Below are 13,153 nucleotides of genomic sequence, written 5' to 3' on the forward strand. Positions count from 1 at the left end.
TTTATAACAAAATTGGCCTGGTAAAAAGTCAATGAAGAGGAGGTTTAACATTTCAATTTAACCCCTTTGGTTCCCAACTGTTTCAGTTGAACTAAAGCCCTTTGACACAACTCAATTTAACTAAAGTCCTCTTGCTTCTCAAATGTCTTAGTTGATCTAAAGCCCTCTTGCATGTCGCCTGAACTAAAACCCCTTTAATATCATTTGATCTGCTTTTAATTGATCTACAGCTCGTTAACATCCTCACTGTTTGAATTGAACTAAAGCCCTTTTGTATTTCAACTGCTTGAAATGAACCGATGCCTTTTTTTTTTCTTTATAAATCTCAAGTCATGGTAAATGGAAGAGGTAAATACCTTTGATGGTGAGGCATTTTCTGATGATGCTCTCAGCTGTAATGTTCATGTAGGAATCGGGATGAACCAGACCAACTAGGACGTAGGTTCCTCCAGGTTTGAGGAGCTGGATACCAGACTGGATGATACCACTTACACCACACACCTAGACATGGAAGGTGAGGAGGAAGAGGAGGAGATGGAGGAGGAGGAGGAGGAGGAGGAGGAGGAAGAAGATAAAGAAATAGAAGTGTAAGAAGAAAATTTAGGAGAGAAAAGAGGAACAAGGGGGAGAAATATAATATAAAAGAAAAAGACAGAGGGAAAACAAAAAGCCAAGGAAAGAAAATAAAAGCAAACAAAAAGTAATAAGCAGGGAATTTCAAAGATGAATTTTACCTGCAGAGGTATGCCACCAGTACATGTCATGCTCACTTTCACAATGATATGCTTATTCAACTTTTCCATCTTCTTTTATACTGAAAAGGGAAAGGGGAAGGTCGAAGTTTCATTTATTTAAGAGGAAATGCATACTGATTTCAAGTATAAGAAGTCTGTATAGTGATTCTCAAAGATTCCTTATGTAAAATCTACCTTGTGGACACAATAAAAAAGAACTATGCAACTTTTAGTTTGAAAATCTAAATTACTATCACAAAAATCAAATCACTGAAAAAAACAAAAACAAAACGAAAAAAGGGGAAAAAAACGAGGCTCTGATTATGAAGCCCATTGATTAATAATAATGAAGGTTAAATAAATTGTACCGGTACTGGAGAGTATCATTACATGTCCTAATGCACATCACAAGAGGGGGAAGTGAAGGAGAAAAAAAAAAAAAAATATATATATATATCACAGCATTCTTAACATTAATTGTATCATAATTATGTGTTTGCAGAGACATCATTTTCTATACCAGAGTGCAGAAAGGGATTTGGATGTTAAATGTGCATTGGGGTTTTGATACAAACATTGCATGGGGATTGATTTTAACTGTGTTACTTCTGGCTGACTATACATCTGTTCAAATCATCAACAGAGTATTGTGTATTTTCTCAGCAGACAATAGTGATTCACAGTCATGTGTAATACTCACATTCACTTCTGAATGACAATGATCATGACAAGAGTGACTTCAACTTGTGTTCCGTATTTCTACTCTGATTAAAATCTCTGATCAGGACTGAAAATGTTTCATATATACATTCAGATATAATGGGTCCACGTTTTCATCTTTCTACTATTACAAGCTTTTGCATTCAAGACATATATACACCTCCCCCTTTGAAATATTGCTCTCTTTAACAAAACAAAAATCAAAGTCCAATTCTGCATTCTGTACGAAGCTGGAAGTCTAACAACTATCTTGCCTTCTGATTGCTTTCAAAGTGAAATACAAATTCTTGGAAAGGAAATGCTGTATAGGTTATTATGGGAAACACAAATCGGGCTGAATGCAGTGTGCCTAGCAACAATTTACCAACTCTTTTATGGGGACTGAAAGAAAAGAAAGATGTCCTAGCTACTACAATTTGACAGCCTAATTCTTGATAACATAGAATTTTGAGAGCTAAACCTGTGAGAGTAAGGGGGTTGTTGGAACACTTTTTTGCTTTTGCTTTCTCTTAATCTAAATCCTTCTGAAGAAGAATTATTTTGAGAACGGTTGAATTCTGTTGATTTCTGTGATAGACAATTGCTTTCATATTACTGTGAATTAACAGAAATTCTGACCATGAGGGATTCGATTTCAATAAAAAATGCACTCTGTATAAGTAATGTTTATATTTGCTTTAAACAAACATTGATAGCTGGATTTTGACATCAACAAAGATATACCGGTAGTAATTGTGGAACTCAAATCTCACACTTTGCCTTCATAAGTGAAAAAGGGAAAGGATCACATTATTTCAGGGCTCAATGTTGTCTCTCAATGTTGATCTTCAAGTTAAGTTGTTATATCATCTGTGTGCACGTTGACCATATTTGGCATGAAACAAAAAAAAAACATTATCCATTGACACACAACTTCAAATTGCAAAAGACAATTTAATTGTTCTCCTCATGCTTGTAACACAGAGGTTGATATCTAAACTACAGTTATGTTGTTGTCATTTTCCCAAAGAGCTTTAATATTAACTACTGTTGAGATAAGCATTGAATAGACTGTGCCAAATGCACAAACAGTTTTATGAAGCTTATTTCATACATGCAAGATAAATAGCAGCAGATTTAAACTGGTGTACTGCTGATTAATGTGATAAGACATCATGACTATCATAATTTCTAATTTCAAGCCACGTTCAAAACAAGACACTGTACTCAAACTGTTTTCACTCATGCATGCTAAAAAGCAAAGGGGGAGGGGGTAGAGTTGGTAAAAATGATAAAAAAAAAAACATCTGTATGATGCACTTGCTTTTCAACTACTGTAAAAGTGGATATTTTTGCGTGACTAATTTTTTTCGCGCTTGGCCGGGTAAGAGGAGTTTCGCATGTTTTTAATTCCGCGGAATCGAGACATCACGCACAGGAACATATGGCAAGCAAAAATATTCGCGTGCTTTTATTTTCGCGCTAGTTTCTGGTCGCGTGAAATGCGCGAAAATTTCAACACCATGAAAATTTCCACTTTTACAGTATGAGAACACAGTCATAAGGAAGTACCACACTATATGCATGGTGGTGAGATTTATCCAAGAAAAATTATGCAGTGATACACACACACAAAAAGAGAAAAATATACTAAAGATCAAATCTGAGACATGGTATTCCTGGTAGATGAAATATGACTATACTTGCCTTCAATAACAACAAAACGACAACAAGATCCATGCAAGCACTTCCTTTTTAACAGCACATATTCCTTTCATTAATTTTTGTAATTGTAGCTTCCATCATGCATGCTAGTCTTGTAATATCTGAACAAGATTATAATTTATTATAACCAGTTACTGAAAACAAACATTATTTTCTACCTCCCTTTTTTTTTTCCAAGAATGAGAGTTTCAGTATGATTAAAACCACGCCCAGAACATTAAAGGAATAATCAGTTTTACAGCAACAGAATGGGGAGTTCTCCAGCTCAGGCATGCACAGTTACACTGGTGCAAGTGTATTTAAGAGAAAAAGATAAAGGACAGGTGTATATACACAGTGTTGGTCACATGCTACTTCTATACACTTGAAGAAAAAAGAAATCCCTCACTGTCTGAGACTGTTAGATTAAGTTCGAAAAGGTCAAGTTTTGCAGGTGTGGCTGGCGTTACCCTGATGTCACTATTCAAAGCATTCTCTCACCTCAATGACGATATCCAGTTCATTCTCCTTGAATAAGGTAGACTCACCCCCTGCAGTGAAAGGGAAATAGATTTCTACGATGAGCTGCTCTTGCATCATTGACAGGATACAGTTTAATGATAAAAAAAGAAGAAGAAGAAGAAATCCAACTTGACATTTAAAACTGAATAGAACCTTACCCTTGATCACCATCTATTCTTGGCTATTACAAAGAGGTTTCCATCTGCAGATTACCTTGAATTTCAATATGTTGCCTTTGAACATGTATTTTTTCACCACCATCTCTAGTGTGGAATTTTTTCCTCTGATAACATGCGAAATTGATTTGTTTTATATTTCACCCAATTTCTCCATCTCTCTCTCTCTCTCTCTCTCTCTCTCTCTCTCTCTCTTGCATAGTCAGATTCATCTTCATTTTGCATACTACATTCAAGCAAATGTTTTAAAGAGATAAGGGCTATAATGCTTATTAAATAGAGGAATGCCAAACTACATATTATTGTGTTGACATATGAAAAACAAAATTGCTGCAATATGAACCCCTGTGGTATCTGATCAAAATTATTTTCATTAGTGGAAAAATGAGCAAAGAAAATGGGATTCGAACCTGAGACCTCTGGAATGCTAGCCCGGTGCTCTACCGACTGAGCTATTGAAAGCCCTAGTTCAGTGTTCATCCAAGAAACCCTTTATTCTCCAATGCTCATGTGGTCAGAAGCTGTAGCAGTGTGTGTGTGTGTGTGTGTGTGTGACACACACAAACACACTTTTTGACAGTTTTTAAGTAGGCCCAACTGTTTCAGTTCCATGTATGTCCATCATCTGAACAAACAGATACACCTCCTCTTCTCTAGTTACCAGAATTGTAAACTGGATCCCTATGAGATTCTAAAATTCCTCACAGACTTGGGTATCATCAGCTTCTTGTACACATAGGCCAGAATTTGCAAAGGTGGTACAAATGAAACCATGGTTTAAACCATGGACAAAAACCATGGAGCGCAAAGTGTCGCATGGAATATTTCGTTACGAAATCAATCATTTTGTCAATAAAATGATTATTTTGCAACGAAATGACATTTTGTAACTAAATGAACATTTCGTCTACGAAATGATAATTTCGTTAACGAAACGGTCATTTTGTCAACGAAATTGTTAATTTTGTAACGAGATATTCCGTGTGACACTGGGCGCTCCATGGTTTTTGTCCATGGTTTGTTAAAACTACGGTTTCATTTGTACCACCTTCATGAATTCGGGCCACGGTTAACGTGTGGGTTTCATAAAGTGGAAATAATAAGCATATTTTAAATCCACTGCCCGTTCTGAATCAGATTCAGATTCATCTTTACTGATCTAACATAGGACATAGAAATTTTGCTTCCATTGACATTTCGCAGAACAATAGAAACACATCTCACATCACAGTAACTTGAGATATGCAGCTATGCTTACTGCAACCATGTTTTCTCTCTACATGATAAACAAGAGACCCGCGGGTCTAGCGCTCACCTGAGTATCGCAAGTTCACCTTTCACGCAGTCACTAATCTAAATTATTCACAGCTCTACCAAAATTTGACCAGGCATTCTGAAGTAGAAGATGAAAATGTACAATAAGGGCCCAAATTTTTAAAGATTCCTTAATTTGGGGAATTGGGGGCCCCCTGGGGCCCTCTGGGTGGGGCATGGTGCCCATTTTGATAAATTGAGATCCTGACCCCCTAAGGATGCTACCTGCCAAGTTTGACGAAAATCTATCATGAGGTTTTCAGGAAGAAGATGACAATGTACGATTCAGGCCCCCATTTGGACCTTCCTAACCAACCCCCCCCCCCCCCCCCCCCACCCCTGCCCCCAAGAGGGGCACCCCTGGATCTCCTATGAACAAACTCGAAACTACAGTCATTAATGTACTCACTCATAGTATTATCTTAGCTGTATAACTTCTGATTCTAGAGAAAATTTTTAACGATTCCTTCATTTGGGGGGTTTGGGCCCCCCTGGGGGCCCCCTGGGTGGGACATGGTGCCCATTTTAACAAATTGAGATCCTAACCCCTTAGGGATGCTACCTGCCAAGTTTGGTGAAAATGGGTCATGGGGTTCTAAAAAAGAAGATAAAAATGTACAATTTAGGCCCCATTAGGACCCCTCCTCACCTCCCTCCCCTGGGTCCCAAGGGGGGCACCCCTGATTCTGCCATGAACAAACTTGAAACTGCAGTCATCAATGTACTAACTCATAGTATTAACTTAGCTCCATCACTTCTGGTTCTAGAGAAGAAGATTTTTAAAGAGTCCTTAATTTTGGGGGATTTGGGCCCCCTGGGGGTCCCCTGGGGGCCCCCTGGGTGGGGCATGGTGCCCATTTTAACAAATTGAGTTCCTAACCCCCTAGGGATGCTACCTGCCAAGTTTGGAGAAAATGGGTCATGGGGTTCTCAAGAAGAAGATGAAAATGTACAATTTAGGCCCCATTAGAACCCCTCCCCACCCCCCTCCCCTGGGTCCCAAGGGGGGCATCCCTGATTCTGCCATGAACAAACTTGAAACTACAGTCATCAATGAACTAACTCATAGTATTAACTTAGCTCTATCACTTCTGGTTCTAGAGAAGAAGATTTTTTAAGATTCCTTAATTTTGGGGGGTTTGGGCCCCCCTGGGGGCCCCCTGGGTGGGTCATGGTGCCCATTTTAACAAATTGAGTTCCTAACCCCCTAGGGATGCTACCTGCCAAGTTTGATGAAAATCGGTCTTGGGGTTTTCAAGAAGAAGATGAAAATGTAAAAAGTTTACGCACGACGCACGACGGACGACGGACGACGGACGACGGACGACGGACGACGGACGACGCACGACGGACGCCGGACGAAGGGCGATCGCAATAGCTCACTTGAGCCTTTGGCTCAGGTGAGCTAAAAAGGAAAACTAATTCAAGTACCTCAAATTTTGTTTGTACATTGGTGAAATAAAAAACAAAACAGAATTTGAGGAAAATAAACTTGCTTTTTTTAATGTAATGATCATCCTGTCACATTTGTCTCCTTTGTTTTCTCTCATTTTTGCCTACTGTCCCTATCTCCGTCCCTTTCCCCCTTTCTCCTTCTTATTGCTTGTCTGTCTGTCTTTCTTTCTTCATCAACCATTCCTGTCCCTTCTCCCAGCCTCCCCCTCTCCCCCATTCAGTTTGACAAGGAACGATAATGTGCTGTTCATGCAAAGGCGTACAATTCTTGGTTCAGCGCTACAACTACAACTCCATTTATCACTGACCTTCCAAGGGGGAAAAAATATTGGACTACACTCTTACTCTAAAGATGACAGGTTGCATGCTTAGTATGTCTACACAATATATATGTACATGTACCTGTCCATCAAATACAGAATAGTTGATCTCATGGAACTGTTACTTACACGTTTGTTACCATGCTTCCTGATATTCTTTTTCTTTTTCTTTCTTTTTGTGGGGTGGGGGAAGCTGGGGTTGGGAATGGGCAGTTAATTGATGGACATTGTATGTGCTTTTGGGAATAGTTTTATCATCTTTCATATTTCTTTATTAGTTTGTTTGTTTGTTTGTTTTACTGCAAATCATAATTGAAATCATTAATCCATGCATTTTTAAAGCATATTGTTCAAACTGCAGTCTTGAGTCTGCATAGTATATCAGCTGTACGTAATGGCTTTGATAAATGGCTTCTACTGTATGCAACATGATTTTTCATATAAATATATTATACATGAATTACACAGGAGAGAAATCAAATTTACAGGAACCTCACAGAAGGATTATGAAGGCTAAAATTGAAACTTTGACATTTCAAATATATTGCCAGCACTCCTCTGATATTGCAGATCCTGCCTGTTATACAATCACTGGGTAGATGGCAATACTAAGATAGCACGCTCCAATGATTTGCAAGCAGGAACCATGATATCAATGCCAAGTTTTGTGTCTGTGTGCTTGTGCTGCCTCCGGTTGCTATGGCAACCCATCAGCTTGCATCACTTCTTCCTGCGTGCTGGAATGAATGGACATCAGGTCAGGTGGCAGTAGAATAATTACTTGCCAGACGCTGAAGTGCTTGAATGGTAACAGCACACGGTAAAGTAGAACAAAATGATTTTAAAAGATACTATCCATTTCTTGTGATGTATTTAACCCTATGCTTTATCTATCCATTCCATCTGTTTTTGTGTAAACAGGAGTGACTGAGTTTTACTGCAAAATTATGCAAGTATTACAGTATCAAGTCAATTTCGGCAAAGTACCCATATTTTGATCTCCGACCACAGACAGATTTCTGTAACAATGCAAATAATTCAACATTACGGTTATCATTCAACTCATCAATCTCCTTCTTATCATCATGAACAAACAGGACCAGAAACACACACACAACACTGAATACTGACTAAGTGAAAATGTTTTGAATACACTTTTTTTTTATCATCATATAAATATTTCCCATTCTTTTCAGATGTAAATTTTAATGCTATTCTTAAACTGTATGTAGGTTAAGATGCTGCCATTAAATAAACAACCACTTCTATGTCTGACAATATTAATGTAATATTAATGATAAGGTTATAGAACATGATGAATGCATATATAGTGCCCAAAACATCTTAAAAAATTAAATCACTTGATCATTATGAAATACTGCCAACTTACCTGCTCTGCTCGATGAATAGCCCAGAAAATTAAAGAATTTCATGCATGGTAAGTGGAGATCTGTCCTATCATATTAAATGCAAATCACAACTTATGGCCAAAATAGTGAGCAAACCCTCAGAACTGTCAATTTCATGACACAAACATTCCCTCCTGCCCCCCTCCCCCCATGTAAAACTAGTAACAAACAAAAAGAAACAAAGACTACCTGCAATGACCGGAATGCCACCGAATGACGGTATTGATCTCAATCTGTATTCGTCGACATCGCTGACAAACACCTTCCTAAAGCCTGTGTGGTGAAGGAATGCACAGCCATACACACCAAGGAGACCTGCCCCCTGTAGGTTGCAACAAGACAGCAATACCGTCAACAAAGAGTACAATACTTATTAAAAAAAAACCAACAACAAAAACCAAACAGATCCAATTTCTGCCAGACATGGCTTATGGTATGAGAAAAGCAATTGCAAATAATAGATCAGCGATACAATTTGTAAGCCCCCACCCCCCACCCCCGTCCCTCAAAGCAAGAGCATTGAGAAGTGAATTATGACACCACAAAAATCATTTGAATCAAATGTCACACACGTGAGAATATGTGAACAGAAAAAGGCACTTGGAGCAAACTGATGAAATAGGAAGAAAATAGCTCAGGAAATCAAAGTGAAATCACAGGTGCATCACAAATATCATGACTACTGTAAAACGAGGAATGTTCGTGTGCATTTTAATTTCGTGAATTTTGCGAGAGCCAAGATTTGCGAAATTAAAATGCACGCAAATGTTCTTGACTACACTATATGCATTTAATGTTAGAGGCAACTCGCGAATATTTCATGCTGCGAAGATATTGTGTTTTACAGTATATCAGTGACAAAGAAGCATATCACAGTGATGTCAATTAGGTAACTCTTCATACTTCGCTTAAATGGTTGTAAAGTAAATAGTAGTATAGGAATCCTGTTTGTACAGTGTAGGTCAATACCATAAAATGTCAGATATTGCTGCTTCTCGCAATAAATATAAATCCTTTTGACTGAAATTCGTTCAAGAAATATCAATGGCCTTTCGTTTTTAAACATCTTAAAACAGAGAAAATCAAAATCCTCACAAAAAGAAAAATCTTGAGAATTATGACTTTACATCAATTTTTTTAAACACAAAGTGATGACTATCTGCAAAAATAAAGTCAATTAAAGACAAAGATCCCCAGTACTTTGATGAACATTAAAACTGTCAAAGGTTTCATACCATTTGTCCCATACAACACAAATCTTTTAATAGAAATTTTGCAATCACATCACAGTTTTCAGCGCGAGCAATATTTTTCGACCTGACACACATTCCCACACAAACTTCTTTTTGTTAGGCACACGAATGCATACATGTGCTGAAATCACATCTCATATCCAATGTCTTGTTAGCTATACTACCACATACTTTTTCCTGTTCCAGCTCAGTTTGTTACATGTACACTTTGTATGCAAACACTCAGTGTGCCTTTCTGATATTTAAGACTGAAGTGACTTATGGGATTGTTTCCATGACAATGAATGCTTGAAAAATCTTACTTGTAGTTTTATCATCTCTTAAGTTGAATGTGTGCAGATATATGTAATATTACACAGCACAAACCTTAATGGAAGCATTTCTTCTTCTTCTTCTTCTTCTTCTTCTATCTCTCTCTCTTTCTCTTTTTGTTGTTGTTGATATTATACAATGTTTTCTGGTCCTCTATGCATTTAGTTCTGATACCAGCACTTCTGCAGTATAATGCCAGTCAGAATAAATGTATTTTTCTCTTGCTTATCCAAGTATCAAATTCCTCCACTAAAATGTATGACAAATATTTGAGGCACACACACAAATGCACGGCTCCAGTCTCAAGCGACACGCTGCTTACATGAAGCCTCACAGGTAATTAAATGCCAGCTCCAGCATTGTGTCTGATAATTAGTTAACCCGTGATCAAAGAACTGTAAAAGCGTGATGTTGCTTACATCTCGCATGGAGAATTTCCAGTCAATAAAAGATTAGAGAAAAAAAAGAACAAAGAATTGACTCATTACCGCACTGGTCTGTTTTCTTCCATTTCTAATAAAATGATTCAATTCTTTTCATTTATCGAGAAAGAACTTTGAAGGCTTTCTTTCTGATAACATTTCTGCCATTCCAGAACCCTGGAAAGCAAGTCTCGTGCAGTAGAATACAGGTACTTTGCACACATTTCATATGCATGTCTTCAATTTTGCAATTGAGTTGCAGTTAACAAACAGTGGTACCATGACTGGTGCAGCATATGTGACCCGCTACAACAAAATGGTCCTAAAGTCGGGTGAGGCCGATTATTTGAAAATTGCATGACACAATTCCCCAATCTTTCTGCTTTAAATTGATGTATAACACATCTTATAAATATAATCGGTTGTGGAGATATCGATGTTTAAAAGAGAGCGTGTCGAGACGTCTGGGAAATCACTGTTTCGAGAAAAGCGCCCTAAAAGATCTCCTTGCGACGCAATCACGATCAAAGGACACGCAAGTCAGTATTCACCTCCGGACAATAGAAGGTAAGCCCTAGCAACCCCCGAAATGCTCATTCAAACACAGCGTCGGCGGTCTCCTCACCGACCAATCAGTGACCAGGATGCCAGGAGAAGCGGCTGGGCATAGCGCCCCTGCCAGCACGCACCAGTCGACTAGGCTGTGTGCGAGCTTCACGCTTCGGTTAGCGGCAAGCAGCAAACTGACCAATGAGATCACTCTGGTCGCTGTTAGGGGCGGAGCCTATCTGTGGCGCTCAATCTAAATGTTCGAACCAGTTTCTGCTTCGTTGAAATGCCAAAAAAACATGGCCCAGAAAAACGATATTTTTTGGTCTTTCCTTTCATCGTTTTGCTTCAAAATTTCGACAAACAATAGAAGACATGTCAGACTCTAATGATATGTCAAAATTCAGAAAATCGTAAGTTTTGACCAATTTTGATGCTCTGACTTCAAACTCGATTTTCACGGCTTTGACCGTGCGCGACTTTAGGACCATTTTGTTGTAGCGGGTCACATATTACTGAAGTAAAAAAAAAGGCACTAAGGTTTATAGGGAATGATAGGGAAAAGGAAGTCTGCTGAGGGATTTAATCTAGGATTTTTATTTCTGAATAGTAAAAAACCCACAATTTTTATTGATAATGTGCTTTATTTTCCTTTATCCTGTTGATATCATTATTCAGTGCACAAAGTCCTCTTTTTACATTAACGCGTTGAGAATGGGCTGATTTTGCTACAAAACGCATTTCCCATAAACCCTTGCCTGAGTATACTCGGGACTCGTCCCAAACAGGTTAAAAAGTTAAAACACTAGGGAAACTTAACAGTCACCATGTCATTGCTAAAATTGGATGTGTTTCAGCCACATTGCAAGGAAGAAAAATTACATTTATCAATCACATGATTGACATCAAATTATCAAACTGTGGATATGTGACCCTGCATCACAAAACACACAGAGAGTCGCCAGGCATGAAATTTTAGTTGAGAGCATAATCTAAAAGAGCAGACTTTAAGCTTTTAAATGATGTATAACTCAAATCAAATGGACTCTCCTAACCTATTTAAATATTGGAAAGAAAACACACACTCAGGAAAAGTGTGAACTGAGAAAAGAGGCTCTGAAATGCAGTGTCTATTCAAGAGCTAAATCTTTACCAAGCCGCACTGGCTGTGCAACGAATGGGACAAAAAACAGGATGTAAACCACCAGAGTAACAACAATGAAGGGATTATCAGATTAAACTGAAATTGAGTGTGCCTTATTAACACATTCTGTTCATAACTGATGGTAACTTTCAAAGCAGTAGCATCATCCTTTCAAAAGTTACATGTATTAGAGTTGAAAGTGAAGAGTGTGTACAAGGTTTTTAAGAAATGAAAAGGGGACTCTAAAAACACACCTAATCACACTATTCTACCAACAAATGTTCAAGATAAACTGCTCAAAAAACACACTTTCCTGCCCGTTTTATGATCCCAAATTTTAGCATAATGTAGAAGAAGACTTGCTCTTTCAGAAAATATGAAAAAGTCAAGATCGGTTATGTTGACCCATTTCACCTACTTTTTCAGTCCTCACACAAAATTTAAATCAGTGTGTGCAGGTTTTTTTGTTGTTGGGTGGTACACGGTCACATATGATGAAGCATTTCCCCTGTGTATGATTGTATTTGCAAAGAGAAAAAGCTGAGTTAAATTTAGATTACAGAAAAACACACAAAAAAGTGTGTGTGTGTGTGTGCATGTGTGTGTGTGTATGCATGTAATAAAAGAGATCCGTGTTGAAAAAAAAAAAAATGTGCAAGTGTATATATGCTAGTGTGTTCCGTGTGCATTAGTGATGGTACCATAACAGTTAATCCTTACTCTGCAGTTGAAAGGTTGATGAAGGCATCACATACAAACTAAAACTGGTGACTATAACTGGTGATGCAATTTAATATCAAATCTCTCCATGCCTGGCCACCCTATTCTCCCTTCTGAACAGTTGATGTGAAATTGCAATCATTTCTGAGTAGTGGACATGAAATACAGCAATCAATGTTTCATTACTTCTACGTTGCAAGGATCAAATGAATTGCACATTACTACCTAGCACCGATTTCCTTTCATATTGCACTTAATAATGCATCCACTGACTACCCATGGGTATCAATTACTGGGTCTGACTGGGAAACTCATTAAGAGATGAATGTGTTGCAGGAAATTGATGTACACTTCTGGTGTACCATCACAACTTATTTTTAACATGCTTGGTGACAGGTTGTGTTCATCCACCATTTTTGT

At 38.1% G+C, this 13,153-nt stretch overlaps 1 protein-coding gene across 1 annotated transcript in view; it reads right to left on the reverse strand.

Moving 5' to 3' along the window:
* Positions 1-13,153, reverse strand: part of LOC139722159 (L-threonine 3-dehydrogenase-like) — a 36,159-nt gene that overhangs the window by 4,518 nt on the left and 18,488 nt on the right. Inside the window, exons 4-6 of the mRNA XM_071633474.1 lie at positions 8,523-8,655; positions 3,639-3,688; positions 357-501 (exon numbers count right to left, since the gene is read on the reverse strand). Coding sequence (XP_071489575.1) covers positions 357-501; positions 3,639-3,688; positions 8,523-8,655 — 328 coding nt within the window. The remainder of the gene's footprint in view (positions 1-356; positions 502-3,638; positions 3,689-8,522; positions 8,656-13,153) is intronic.

This window comes from Diadema antillarum, unplaced genomic scaffold (genome assembly GCF_040938485.1).
Source record: "Diadema antillarum isolate AM-2024a unplaced genomic scaffold, OU_Dant_1.0 scf00000159, whole genome shotgun sequence".
Taxonomy (NCBI): Eukaryota; Metazoa; Echinodermata; class Echinoidea; order Diadematoida; family Diadematidae; genus Diadema; species Diadema antillarum.